Source organism: Filicampus tigris, chromosome 3, assembly GCF_054856515.1.
Source record: "Filicampus tigris isolate MCC_2025a chromosome 3, RoL_Ftig_1.0, whole genome shotgun sequence".
NCBI classification, from domain to species: Eukaryota; Metazoa; Chordata; class Actinopteri; order Syngnathiformes; family Syngnathidae; genus Filicampus; species Filicampus tigris.
Genome location: NC_141219.1, coordinates 25,378,621 through 25,393,400, shown reverse-complemented (window position 1 = coordinate 25,393,400; position 14,780 = coordinate 25,378,621). Strand labels below are relative to the sequence as shown.

Genomic DNA, 14,780 nt, shown 5'->3' with positions numbered 1-14,780 from the left:
CCCCCAAAAAACTTTCAGAAACTGTGCAGGACTTTATGATTTTAATATCATCATGAATGTGTTTGTAATTTCCTGACAAATGATATTACAGACAGGTAAACATTAAAAAATATATAGTTATAAATCCATTGCAAATTACAAAGAGCATTTGTAGTGCTTCAGGCAATTAATTGTTACAAATTATCAGAAGAGTAACAAGGTCATGGGGACAGAAGCTATTGTTTAATACCATGTAGGTTTACTTATAATCACTTTATAACCCTTCTCATGTCACTCTGAGGTTATCTTGCATTATAACCACTTTGTTTGCTGTATCTGGCAGCTTTGTAGGCACGAATTCTGCAAATTGTAAAGGCAGACCCCAAAGGCACCATCCCTATTTGAACGATAACTTGAAATGATCAGCTGCACATCCCGAACAACTTTTTCTTCAATATCTAAACATCCATTTCAATTATCACCTTAAGTCACCTTCTGCTAAATCTAAATACTTTTCTGCTCAGCACTGCCTTACAGATTAAAAACAAAAAACAAAAAAAAACTGAAGTTTGCGCTATAGCTTCAAATCAGAGTGCCTATCTGGCCATCATCTGGGATGAAGGAAGTCCTGGATCAGAGAGCCGTGTCCTCGGAGCCAAAGAGCCTGGTGGCGATAGCCTGGCAGTCGGCCACACAAGCTTTCCCATCAAAATCTGCAGGCAGGATGTCGGCATCAAATTCTTTCAAGTAGTTGTCCAGCTCGTCCCCGTGAACGAACACCTGAGGTGAAAGGGATTCATGGCAATCAGACTCGAAGTGATGCGGAAAGACAAGTGCTTAAGCTCCGCCCCTCTCTCCATACCCTCTCCAGCAGCTTGCTCTTCATGAAAGGCTTGACAATATTGTACGTTGTGGTGAAGTACCATGGCTGGTGGGTGACGTGGACCGCTTTGAACCGGGCGGGGAACGAATCCTGTACAGCCAGCAAAACGACTATTGAAAAATGCTCTGCTCATGTGCTTGTTGAGTGTGTTCAGCTATTTGTGTCATCGGCTATCTGGCCGACCTGCAGCATGTCCACCATCTTCTTGAGCTCAGCCGGCTTAATCCCGGAAGCGTGCTGCATGGTGAAGCCCTTGAAATTCTCGATCAGGACAAAGCCGTTGATCTGGGTCTCTTCATTTTCAAGCAACTTCTCCAGGATCACACAGTACGCTCTTAGAATCTAACACACACACACACACACACACACACACAGTGGAGCCGTAGCATAAGGAGACCCCAACTACAGTATAATGTGTAATGCTATATCTTCTTAAAGTGGAAATCAACCCAAACATATTTTTTGCAACAATATGTTCCCAGCAGGCCCATTAAATGAAACACGGCATTCTGATTAATACTGCGTTTGTGGAATGAGTTAAGCAGCAAAATACACCAGTGTTTAGCCATTTTAGGGGGCAGCCATTTTGTCACTTCTGTCGACTGAAAATGACATCACAACTGCTCAGGGCTCAGGTAACGACCAATCATGGCCCAGCTTCAGAAAACAGGTCAGCCGTGATTGGAGACCCCATAGCCAGCGCCAGCCAGGAAGGAGACCCACATTATGTTTACATTTTGAAGACAGTATAAATGTGAAGGCTGCATGTTAGACCGCGCCCCTTTTCTGCCCCCGCCCGTCTCGGGTCAGACGTGAGGATGGAAAAGCTACCCAGATCTGCTTATTGTATGATTCCTGAACTTCAGAGATGGTAAAGAAAACTGACGAGAAAATTCAATCGATTTGTATGAGTCTTTATATTGGATACCTTCTTGAAAGATAAAACGAACACACGTTGAGTTGTTATGTAAATTGCTAATTGGGCTGATGGACTCCAGACCTACAAAATATTCCAACAGGTTGATTTCCCCTTTAATTGGTTATCATATAATTAATATAGTTAATACTTCAAAGATGTTTTGCCAACCTCATCAAAGGTGATCTCCTCCAGGTCCCAGTTCTCGATGTTGAAGAGCAGGACGACGTGGCCGTATTTGTCCCTGCTGGGCAGAACCACGGGGTAGCCTGCCTCGATGGTGCTGCGGACCGCCTCGGGCGTCAGGTTCTCAAACAACTCAGGGTACTCCTTCCTGAAGCGCACGTAACCTACAAAAGACAGCCACGACATTGTGGGTCATAAACTGCCATTGCTGTGTGTGTGTGAGGGAGCGCATCACACACAATGACACCACTGTTTCATCATAGCATGTACACCCAATGCCCTTTTCACACCGAGACCCCAATTAAGGTTGCGCGTGCGCATGAGCGTGCGCTTATTTGTTTTTCACTCACAACCCTCAACTAAGCCCTCTGAAAAAGTTCACATTTCATTTTGCACACAAACGCTTTCCTTCCTCATTTACTGAATGTACGAGAAATGGAACTATGTCCACCTTTCTGTTTCATCGTATACATATGTGAGGGACAGAAAAGGTTATCTGCTTTTATGTTGATGGGCTTTGGGTTATTGTCATGCTCAAAAGGGAAATTCCTGCTTTTTGGAAGACAATGTTTTCTCAAAACTTTGTTTTTGAGAAAAGTCAAGCCAGTTGTCACATGTAACGGCAATTCTCAACACACATCTCACTCAGCATACTCTTATGGAGCAGGTCTAGAACAACAAGGTTACTATAGTTCATGAAAATTAACGAAATAGCTAAAAATACAATTTAAAAAAGTCACATTAACGTTTTTTTCCTTCAACGTGGACGAGTGGGGGAGCGTCTGATGCTTCTTCACTGAAAATGTCAAATTTGTAAACAACTTTACTGATGCACAGCCACCAGTAGATGGCACCGAAGCCCGATTTTCGACATGACATCAGCAGACTTTGTGAGTCCATTGGGAGAAATGGCTGCATTTTGGGCACTCTACCTTTTTCTCTACTGCTGATTACGAAAAAAAAAAAATGAAAAAGGCAGAATCATTTTCCTGATGAGAGGAGAGAGTCTATTGGTTCATTTGGTAGTTTGGTCAATATATAATCATTTACAACAATATCTTGTGGGTCAATGTCAAAACGCTCTAAAACGGCTGGCAGCGAAACGCCAACTACCACAAACTACATTTTTCATTTATAAAACAAACTATGATTGTAGCAGATATGTCCTTTAAGTTCATCTTAATTAATTTAATACTGCGATTTTGGGGTTTAAATGTATTAATTTTGGTATGACTATACGGCTGTACAGAAGAAGGAAGCTCAAACAGTCATTTGGGAATTGGATGTGCTTTACTTTATTACACAATACTTAGTGAACTTCTTTTTCATCTTGACAAATACTCCCGGTTGTGAATATAAATAAAGATGAGTTGAGTTGAGACGGGTTGAGCTCTAATAAAACCCTTCAAACTAACACTAAAACGAATAAAAACTCAACTAAAACAAAGCATTTTTGAATATATAAAACCTAACAGACCCGCTCCGAAACTAAATGAATTTAAAAAGCAAAAGTCCAAACAAAATAAAACTGAACTATGATGAAATATCCTCTCATGACCTATATGGCCTCGTACCACGCTCCTCATGTATGAAGAAACCAGCTGAAACTCTCATGATCAAGCACCAGACGACACAGGCAAGGCTTTGTTTTGTTTTGTTTGGGGGTTTTGCTGTCCACTTTTGCAGGCCTCTAGCTCTACCCCCAATGAATAGAATGCGATTGCTGAACTAACAATAATAATTTTATAGTTACATTACTATACGAGATTGTTACTGCTACGGTGTGTAGTTTAAGAAATATTTGAAAATGTTTTTATTTTGAAATATTTAAGAGCCCAGGGATGTGGCAAAAATAAAGGGACTGAAGGCAATAAGCAATCAGAAGAGATTCATGAAAATCAGTGTAAATATGACACCATGGTGGGTGACCTTTAACGTTATGTACAGTACTATGTTGTAAAAGAAAAATTATTACTATGCCCAGTGCATCTAAAATCTGTTTTTTCTATCCTTTTCAATACTTTGGGTGGGCTCATGTTTTTTTGTTGTTGTTATTTTTTTGGGGCGGGGAACTAGTATCCCTAGATACTCATTAGGTCGGAGTCAACATTTTTCAGCATGTGGTTGAGAGCCCACAGTAACAACAAGCCACAGTAAAAATGCAGCTTTAATGGTGTTGTTTTCTTGTTTATGATGAAATGCCATTAAGGGATGTGAAGATGACAAGAAAGGTGCACACGTTCGCTTATCATTTTCAACACTGGGTATTTTTTATTTCCTTGTTCTCTTTTTCAAGAATCATTATATAAGGATTTATGGTTAAAATAAAATGTGTCCAACAAAAACATATTTCCTGTTGTTTTTCCTCCCCCAAAAAACTTTCAGAAACTGTGCAGGACTTTATGATTTTAATATCATCATGAATGTGTTTGTAATTTCCTGACAAATGATATTACAGACAGGTAAACATTAAAAAATATATAGTTATAAATCCATTGCAAATTACAAAGAGCATTTGTAGTGCTTCAGGCAATTAATTGTTACAAATTATCAGAAGAGTAACAAGGTCATGGGGACAGAAGCTATTGTTTAATACCATGTAGGTTTACTTATAATCACTTTATAACCCTTCTCATGTCACTCTGAGGTTATCTTGCATTATAACCACTTTGTTTGCTGTATCTGGCAGCTTTGTAGGCACGAATTCTGCAAATTGTAAAGGCAGACCCCAAAGGCACCATCCCTATTTGAACGATAACTTGAAATGATCAGCTGCACATCCCGAACAACTTTTTCTTCAATATCTAAACATCCATTTCAATTATCACCTTAAGTCACCTTATGCTAAATCTAAATACTTTTCTGCTCAGCACTGCCTTACAGATTAAAAACAAAAAACAAAAAAAAAACTGAAGTTTGCGCTATAGCTTCAAATCAGAGTGCCTATCTGGCCATCATCTGGGATGAAGGAAGTCCTGGATCAGAGAGCCGTGTCCTCGGAGCCAAAGAGCCTGGTGGCGATAGCCTGGCAGTCGGCCACACAAGCTTTCCCATCAAAATCTGCAGGCAGGATGTCGGCATCAAATTCTTTCAAGTAGTTGTCCAGCTCGTCCCCGTGAACGAACACCTGAGGTGAAAGGGATTCATGGCAATCAGACTCGAAGTGATGCGGAAAGACAAGTGCTTAAGCTCCGCCCCTCTCTCCATACCCTCTCCAGCAGCTTGCTCTTCATGAAAGGCTTGACAATATTGTACGTTGTGGTGAAGTACCATGGCTGGTGGGTGACGTGGACCGCTTTGAACCGGGCGGGGAACGAATCCTGTACAGCCAGCAAAACGACTATTGAAAAATGCTCTGCTCATGTGCTTGTTGAGTGTGTTCAGCTATTTGTGTCATCGGCTATCTGGCCGACCTGCAGCATGTCCACCATCTTCTTGAGCTCAGCCGGCTTAATCCCGGAAGCGTGCTGCATGGTGAAGCCCTTGAAATTCTCGATCAGGACAAAGCCGTTGATCTGGGTCTCTTCATTTTCAAGCAACTTCTCCAGGATCACACAGTACGCCCTTAGAATCTAACACACACACACACACACACACACAGTGGAGCCGTAGCATAAGGAGACCCCAACTACAGTATAATGTGTAATGCTATATCTTCTTAAAGTGGAAATCAACCCAAACATATTTTTTGCAACAATATGTTCCCAGCAGGCCCATTAAATGAAACACGGCATTCTGATTAATACTGCGTTTGTGGAATGAGTTAAGCAGCAAAATACACCAGTGTTTAGCCATTTTAGGGGGCAGCCATTTTGTCACTTCTGTCGACTGAAAATGACATCACAACTGCTCAGGGCTCAGGTAACGACCAATCATGGCCCAGCTTCAGAAAACAGGTCAGCCGTGATTGGAGACCCCATAGCCAGCGCCAGCCAGGAAGGAGACCCACATTATGTTTACATTTTGAAGACAGTATAAATGTGAAGGCTGCATGTTAGACCGCGCCCCTTTTCTGCCCCCGCCCGTCTCGGGTCAGACGTGAGGATGGAAAAGCTACCCAGATCTGCTTATTGTATGATTCCTGAACTTCAGAGATGGTAAAGAAAACTGACGAGAAAATTCAATCGATTTGTATGAGTCTTTATATTGGATACCTTCTTGAAAGATAAAACGAACACACGTTGAGTTGTTATGTAAATTGCTAATTGGGCTGATGGACTCCAGACCTACAAAATATTCCAACAGGTTGATTTCCCCTTTAATTGGTTATCATATAATTAATATAGTTAATACTTCAAAGATGTTTTGCCAACCTCATCAAAGGTGATCTCCTCCAGGTCCCAGTTCTCGATGTTGAAGAGCAGGACGACGTGGCCGTATTTGTCCCTGCTGGGCAGAACCACGGGGTAGCCTGCCTCGATGGTGCTGCGGACCGCCTCGGGCGTCAGGTTCTCAAACAACTCAGGGTACTCCTTCCTGAAGCGCACGTAACCTACAAAAGACAGCCACGACATTGTGGGTCATAAACTGCCATTGCTGTGTGTGTATGAGGGAGCGCATCACACACAATGACACCACTGTTTCATCATAGCATGTACACCCAATGCCCTTTTCACACCGAGACCCCAATTAAGGTTGCGCGTGCGCATGAGCGTGCGCTTATTTGTTTTTCACTCACAACCCTCAACTAAGCCCTCTGAAAAAGTTCACATTTCATTTTGCACACAAACGCTTTCCTTCCTCATTTACTGAATGTACGAGAAATGGAACTATGTCTACCTTTCTGTTTCATTGTATACATATGTGAGGGACAGAAAAGGTTATCTGCTTTTATGTTGATGGGCTTTGGGTTATTGTCATGCTCAAAAGGGAAATTCCTGCTTTTTGGAAGACAATGTTTTCTCAAAACTTTGTTTTTGAGAAAAGTCAAGCCAGTTGTCACATGTAACGGCAATTCTCAACACACATCTCACTCAGCATACTCTTATGGAGCAGGTCTAGAACAACAAGGTTACTATAGTTCATGAAAATTAACGAAATAGCTAAAAATACAATTTAAAAAAGTCACATTAACGTTTTTTTCCTTCAACGTGGACGAGTGGGGGAGCGTCTGATGCTTCTTCACTGAAAATGTCAAATTTGTAAACAACTTTACTGATGCACAGCCACCAGTAGATGGCACCGAAGCCCGATTTTCGACATGACATCAGCAGACTTTGTGAGTCCATTGGGAGAAATGGCTGCATTTTGGGCACTCTACCTTTTTCTCTACTGCTGATTACGAAAAAAAAAAAATGAAAAAGGCAGAATCATTTTCCTGATGAGAGGAGAGAGTCTATTGGTTCATTTGGTAGTTTGGTCAATATATAATCATTTACAACAATATCTTGTGGGTCAATGTCAAAACGCTCTAAAACGGCTGGCAGCGAAACGCCAACTACCACAAACTACATTTTTCATTTATAAAACAAACTATGATTGTAGCAGATATGTCCTTTAAGTTCATCTTAATTAATTTAATACTGCGATTTTGGGGTTTAAATGTATTAATTTTGGTATGACTATACGGCTGTACAGAAGAAGGAAGCTCAAACAGTCATTTGGGAATTGGATGTGCTTTACTTTATTACACAATACTTAGTGAACTTCTTTTTCATCTTGACAAATACTCCCGGTTGTGAATATAAATAAAGATGAGTTGAGTTGAGACGGGTTGAGCTCTAATAAAACCCTTCAAACTAACACTAAAACGAATAAAAAGTCAACTAAAACAAAGCATTTTTGAATATATAAAACCTAACAGACCCGCTCTGAAACTAAATGAATTTAAAAAGCAAAAGTCCAAACAAAATAAAACTGAACTATGATGAAATATCCTCTCATGACCTATATGGCCTCGTACCACGCTCCTCATGTATGAAGAAACCAGCTGAAACTCTCATGATCAAGCACCAGACGACACAGGCAAGGCTTTGTTTTGTTTTGTTTGGGGGTTTTGCTGTCCACTTTTGCAGGCCTCTAGCTCTACCCCCAATGAATAGAATGCGATTGCTGAACTAACAATAATAATTTTATGGTTACATTACTATACGAGATTGTTACTGCTACGGTGTGTGTCTTTCCACACTGTCCTCATAGTCCAGACATATAAAGAACAGAACACACATTTGGGGTTCACCACGAACAAATTCAGCTATTTGCATTTGTTGGTGCTCATTCTGAGAGGCCACTAGTTGGCACCAAAGCCTTGTCTAAAATAGGAAAGATTGTTGAAGTGATAAGGCTAAATTAGTCTGGGTTGTTACTGAGAGTCTTTGCTGCATGTACGCTATACACTTTGGGTGCAATTTTTTCAAAAACTAAATAATCTGTAAGACATTTCATTTGAACCCTTTTAGGGCAAGTGACTATTTTTGGTCATTTCCGCACCCTTTGCAAATGGTCACTCTCTTGTACCTCAGTGAGGTCAAGAACAATGTGGTCCTCACTCAACCATTCAGAAGAGATCCTCACCGATCACATGGCTGTGATCTGAATTATAAATAAATTAATTATTAACATGATGAATTATTAATTATTATTATTTTTTAGATTTATTCTAACTCTAGTTATGGCCTCCAATAACACTCTAAAGTTCTTTTCTTTTTGTTTTTTTTTTATGTCATAGTATTTCAATGAGTGCCCTATAAAGGGTTAAGAGTAATATTGTAAGATGTGTTTGAAATGCTATTAAATTGTCTTGGGATCATAGTTGGTGGTATATTTATATTTTAAGATATAAACACAATCCAGGGAATTATAAATATTTTCAGGGGGTGGTATCAAGTACTTGCGTTTTTACTTCATTTGCGGGAGGGCTTCTTGGCTATCGAGAAGATATTCGTCACACAGTCAGTGCTTGCCATAAATTTGTGGATTTTTAGTTTTACTGTTTCCCGAAAATGTTTTCAGCCCATTTCTTCAATAAAAATGTACAAGAAAGGGCAAAAGGTTCTAAAGTTATTCATCATTTTTAACAGGTGTGTGTCCACTTATTATATCCACCGTATAGCTCACATCAACCAATCAATTACATATCATAACATCACACCGACCGATACATCCCGATGGTGCTCTGCTGTGAGGTTCCCAGCGGTGCACGCTGAGTTCACAAGTAAAATAAACTCGGTGTCCCAGTTGGACACAAAGAAGGTCTTTGTCAGAGCCTCCAATTAACAAACACATGGCTCCCGTTCTCTGTGATGGACAGTATTCATGCTAAACTGGAGCACAAAAGAGTCATCCCCCTCAATTACTGAAGCTATCAGTAAATATCATCGGAATGTGAACAAATGCTAAAACGATAATACGTGACAAGGCTGAAGACGGTTACCCTTCATGAGCTCGTGGGCCCTGACAACATCGAACTTGCGGGCTCGGAGGAAGCGCAGGAGCAGAGCGTCGGGCTTGTCCCCGAAACGCTCCAGCACCAGATTGGCCAAGTCATCTCCTTCGGCTGCCCTCTCCTTCATCGCGGCCCGCAGGTGCTTGAGGGACAACGCTCGCCTCTCCTCAGTCTCGTTCAGCTCGTCCTTAGCCTGCACGGCGGTAGCACAACGTTGGCATTCACGCGGTCAACGTCAGACGTCCTCATCCGTAAGAAGATTACCTTTTGAACGGTGTGGCCTGGCATTTTGTGACACGGCCCAAAAACGGGCCCGTGGTCCTTCACTGTCAAATGCTCCAGCTTGGATCTCATGGCCTGCTCGTCCTCTGACACCACACGGAAGGATCCAGTCTGCGTGACGGACGGAACAGTTCTATTGATGAATGATGACTTCCAATACTTTATGAGACTTGAACTATGTGACTTGAAAAGTCTTGCCAGTTTACATTTGAAAATCTGCAATTGAAAGATAATGTGATGTTTGTTTTGGCTTTGGAAAGAAATGCTATATATATTTTTTTTTTGTTAACCTGGCAACCCCGCCAGTATGCTATGAGACTACCTCATGATTAAGTGGATTACAACCAAGATTATTCAATTTAGATTCAAGGAATTTTCTTTTGGATAAAATCTAGAAAAAGGTTTGCAAATAAGACGCACAGCTGCTGTGACGTCCAACTTAATCTACTATGAAACCAACGACATGTAAATGACATTAGCTTCCCACTTTGGCGAGCCAATGACTGGACAAACATGAATTAAAAAACTCGTCTGTTCTGCATTTAATTGAGAAGACGATAAAGTAATAGACAATACGAAAACTGGTTTGGGACCATTGGCGAAGCTAAAGTTCTGAGTGCAAAGTGTCTTATATGTGAATACATACCGAGAAAGATTTCACAATTTGATGAACTTGCTTAAACCAAATGATAACTTGACACGATTTGCTTGAAATTGAATTGAGACTTGACTTGCTTGATTTTTGCCACGGTAGTTTGGACTTGCGAAGTGAAGGTCCAGAATTGACCTGAATTGACCCTGACTTGCACATAATGGCTTTCTACACATCTTACATTATTAATGCATGGATTTCAGCTTCAGACAATAAGCTTAAAGTGGAAGTCAAATAAAAAATATTCTTTCCAGTGATATGTTCTACTAGTCCACAAGTCTAAACAAGGCATTTTGATTATGTAATATTGCATTTGTGGAATATGAATTAAGAGGAAAAATCCACCCGTTTTTATTCAACTCAGGCGGCGGGCATTTTGCCAATTGCTGTCAACTGATAATGACATTTCAGTTGCTCGGGGCTCGGGTAACGAACAATCACGGCTGACCTGTTTTCTGAAGCTGAGCCGTGGTTGGTCGTTACCTGAGCCCTGAGCAGTTGTGATGTCATTTTCGGTCGACAGAAGTGACAAAATAGCAGCTCCCTGAGATGGCTGAAAACGGGTGGATTTTGCTGCTTAACTCATATTCCACAAACACAATATTAATCAGGATGCCGTGTTTCAACTAGTGGGCCTGCATAGAGCTTATTCTTGAATAAAATATGTTTGGCTTGACTTCCCTCTTTAAGTGTCAGACTTGCTTGTGAGCAGGCGGGGACCCCAAGCGATGCACACACTGAGTGACTGCATGGTTAAGCTGCTTCACATGATTATAGAAAAAGGACCTGCAAAGCCATGTCTTAAAAACAGCTTAAGGGTCCATCCCAGAGCTGGCATCTACTGACACAATAACAGCGAGTTAAACATCTCACAGTATTTTATCCCACTTACAGCGGCCATGTTGCTCGCAGTATCTCACAGCAGCGTCACTGTGGAGAAAGATGACAGATGTTTTAGCTATGTTCTGTTGAAGTCTCACATACTATTGAAATAGATCAGAATATTTATTTGATTTATTATTTATTCTTCATCTCGCAGGTGTGCGCTAAGATCTAGTCATTAACGAGCAACGCCAGTCTTACCTTCAGCAGGTGGAGTGTGGTGTGGTGAGTATGAGGGCACTGTGGAGGACGAAGGGATGACCACAGGAGGAAAGTGGACCAGAGGGGGAGGAGGCATCGCTCACTTGGCACCAGCCAATTGGCTCGTTTGCATAATGCAAAATGAAGGTGGAGCTTGGATGACAAGTGTCACTCTGTGGGAGGCAGAAAAACAATCAAATTAACATTTTAACATATACTATAGCATATCATATACTGTACAGTACAACAATGAGATGATTGCCGCCGTCCTATACATTTATACAACATAATTATAAATAGTTTTGAATAATGCTATACCAGTGTAGTGCACTTTCATTGCACAGTACTGAAGTAGATTTTTTTTTCCCCAATCAATACATTTCTGCAGTGATTGGCGGGGAATAATCATAGGGTTCTACTGCCTTATGGTGAGGCTTGTAAGGTCCATATCGAATCTACGTTTAAAGCAGTGCTTCTCTGTTATGCCCTCCTAAGAAGAAGAAAACATTTGGCACATCCCCCAACTCCAACCCTCTGTCGCAACTATAAATAATTTATCTATAAAATCATTATAGATGGGTGGTCGACTGGTTAGCACGTCCGCCTCACAGTTCAGAGGTCATGGGTTCGATCGCGGCCCCGGCCTCCCTGTGTGGAGTATGCATGTTCTCCGCGTGCCTGCGTGGGTTTTCTCCGGGTACTCCAGTTTCCTCCCACATTCCAAAAACATGCAAGGTAAGTTGATTGGACTCTCTAAATTGCCCCTAGGTGTGATTGTGAGTGTGGTTGTTTGTTTTTTCTCTGTGTGCCCTGCGATTGGCTGGCAACCAATTCAGGGTGTCCCCCGCCCACTGCCCGAAGGCTGCTGGGATAGGCTCCAGCACGCCCGCGACCCTTGTGAGGATAAGCGGTATGGATAATGGATGGATCATTAGAAATACACCTCTGCACTCCTTATTAATATTAAGAAAACAATCAATTTACAAGAAGGACTAGCTTTATTGCTATTGTTTTTTTTGTTGTTTTTTTTTAGTCTAACAGATTTGAAGTGCATCAATTTGCCTGAAAAAATAAAACTAAAATTTGATCGCCACTGCCACCTACTGTAGTGGTTGTGCAATTAAACATTATTCTAGTACGGCAAAAAAAAAAAAAAACATGTTCCGAAGGGTCACACTGAGTAGTTGTGATGACATTTTCAGGCAGCAGAAATTACAAAATGGCCGCCCCCTTGAGATGGCTAAAAATGGGTGGATTTTGCTGCTTAATTCATATTCCAATATTAATCAGAATGCCGTGTTTCAATTTGTGGGCCTGCTGGGAATATATTCTTGAAAAAAATATATTTGTGTTGATTTCCGTCTTTAAAACATGATGTACATTCTACAAAGTCTTTTATCCTAATTGATCCATTCGGCCTAGGTCATATTAAAGTGTTGTGTGACACATCACATGACATGAAAGGTGGAGTTTGAGCTCATATTTGTGTGGCTGTGACATATGAGAAATGACCACACTCGACTTCATATTGCACATTCCTCTCTGTGCATTCCTTTGGAGGCGACCACTTTTTTTTTTCCGCCCACCACATATTAGTCATGCCCGATCAACTATGGCTATTTAACTATTTCAAAATTGATCACAACAATTCATTTCAAAACGGAGAGCACTCCATGTGAAAAAAAAATAAAAAATAGGTCATTGTATGTAAATGCTTGCAATAAACTTACGTAATTGTCTTGTGTCCATCTTTCAGCAGAAAATCGTTTAATGTGATAGAAATAGATCAGTGATCATCAGTCCACTAATTTCGAACATTTGGAAGCTTTTTTACATGCTTTCATGTACGTACACATTAGTTAGAGGCAAAATGGTTCCGTGGTGTTCCAGGCATGTTGAGTGTTGCTTTCATGGAAACAACGTGACTGCCCTGAGATGTGAGAGAGCAGCTTAATGAGGTGTTTGAAGAGTCCACCATCTCGCACCGGAGCTTGATGCTTCACTGGCTCCTCTACACACACTGAGGCCTCTGTGCTGGCCGACTTACTGTACTCTGTGCTATTGTTCATCAACAGACCGTCTCATCAGCAGATCCTAATGAATGAGCCCCTTTTCCCCGCAAAAGAAAAATGGGTTAACATTGCCTTTAGAACATCAGGCAAGAGTATTGAGGTTATGTCCTTTTGCGGGCTGTTACAAAGTCTTCATGATGAGTATACAAACCCCAGTTCCAATAAATTTGGGATGTTGCGTGAATGTAAAAAAAAAACAGAATACAATGATTTTCAAATGCTTTTCATACTATTATATTCAATTGAATACACTGCAAAGACAAGCTATTTAATCTTGAAAATCCTATTTCATGTTATACAAGTTATTTTTCAAATATTCACAGATTTTGAATTTGATGCCTGCAAAACGTTCCAAAAATGCTGGGACAGTTTACCACTGTATTACATCACCTTTTCTTAAGCATTTGGGAACTGGTGGACACAAATTGTTAAAGCTTTGAAGGTGCGATTCTTTCCCATTCTTGCTTGATGTACAACTTAAGTTGCTCAACAGTCTGCATCCCTGTTGTTTTGCGCTTCATAATGTGGCCACAAATATGCAATGGAAGTCAGGTCTGGACTGGTGGCAGGCCAGTCGTGTGTTCGATTCCGGCTCCGGCCTTCCTGTGTGGAGTTTACATGATCTCCCCGTGTGTGTGTATATATATATTCAAGAATATATATATATATACATATATGTGTGTGTTTGTGTGTATATGTATCCAGTACACGTATACACAACACACACACGCCTACACACACGCACACACATACCGAAAAGAAACAATACGTTAAGAGTGTGTGGTTCAATACCATGCCTCTGGCAACATAACAAGATTGGAATGGACAGATAGAGAACATACCAGCCAGTGTCCGTAAAACTAGACTTTTTTTACATGCAGCATTAAAAACACATTTAATATTCGACATATGTTTGTAACTATATTTTATAAACGTTGCCAACCAAATAACACTGTAATTGTGCTTTTATCCATAGGCATGGTAGTAAATTAGAACCTCCACAAAATGGCGGTACATTGTGGTCATCAACGATCACGCATTTGTCGTTACATTGATTTCATTCACGATAAACGTTTTTTTTTTATTTTACATGCACAATTACATTATAGTAACCAACATTTTTCTCTGATTGGATATCAAGTGATGTCAAAGTGAAGACACAATGACTAATATCGTTACAAACATTTATCCATTGATATTACTATAAAAATAAACAGCTACTATAAACGGCCTTTAAAGCGGAAGTCAACCCAAACATATTTTTTTCAAGAATATGTTCTGTGCAAGCCCACTAGATGAAACAAGGCATTCTGATAGATAAAGCATTTGTGGAATAAGAGTTA

The 14,780-nt window shown here is 40.6% G+C and overlaps 2 protein-coding genes across 2 annotated transcripts; both read right to left on the bottom strand.

Moving 5' to 3' along the window:
* Positions 1-22: 22 nt before the first annotated feature.
* Positions 23-2,187, bottom strand: LOC147150398 (retinaldehyde-binding protein 1-like). The gene is made up of 4 exons (XM_086025340.1): positions 1,950-2,187; positions 1,046-1,204; positions 842-952; positions 23-759 (listed from the first exon to the last, which is right to left on the bottom strand). The coding sequence occupies exons 1-4, from the start codon at positions 2,148-2,150 to the stop codon at positions 613-615; spliced, it is 618 nt and encodes a 205-aa protein (XP_085881466.1). The 5' UTR covers positions 2,151-2,187; the 3' UTR covers positions 23-612.
* Positions 2,188-4,353: 2,166 nt separating this feature from the next.
* On the bottom strand, positions 4,354-11,465 carry LOC147150397 (retinaldehyde-binding protein 1-like). The gene is made up of 8 exons (XM_086026916.1): positions 11,366-11,465; positions 11,175-11,212; positions 9,613-9,741; positions 9,337-9,541; positions 6,278-6,456; positions 5,378-5,536; positions 5,174-5,284; positions 4,354-5,091 (listed from the first exon to the last, which is right to left on the bottom strand). Exons 2-8 carry the CDS (start codon positions 11,181-11,183, stop codon positions 4,945-4,947), a joined length of 939 nt encoding a protein of 312 aa, XP_085883042.1. The 5' UTR covers positions 11,184-11,212; positions 11,366-11,465; the 3' UTR covers positions 4,354-4,944.
* Positions 11,466-14,780: the final 3,315 nt, after the last annotated feature.

Excerpts from the sequence above, each read along its gene's own strand:
- LOC147150398 (XM_086025340.1), bottom strand. The coding sequence starts at position 2,150 with ATGTCGTGGCTGTCTTTTGTAGGTTACGTGCGCTTCAGGAAGGAGTAC. Across the intron at positions 953-1,045 it reads AGATGGTGGACATGCTGCAG|GATTCGTTCCCCGCCCGGTT; the intron begins GTCGGCCAGATA and ends CTGGCTGTACAG. Across the intron at positions 760-841 it reads AGAGCAAGCTGCTGGAGAGG|GTGTTCGTTCACGGGGACGA; the intron begins GTATGGAGAGAG and ends CTTTCACCTCAG.
- LOC147150397 (XM_086026916.1), bottom strand. Across the intron at positions 9,542-9,612 it reads CAGGCCACACCGTTCAAAAG|GCTAAGGACGAGCTGAACGA; the intron begins GTAATCTTCTTA and ends ACCGCCGTGCAG. Across the intron at positions 6,457-9,336 it reads GGCCCACGAGCTCATGAAGG|GTTACGTGCGCTTCAGGAAG; the intron begins GTAACCGTCTTC and ends TGTCTTTTGTAG.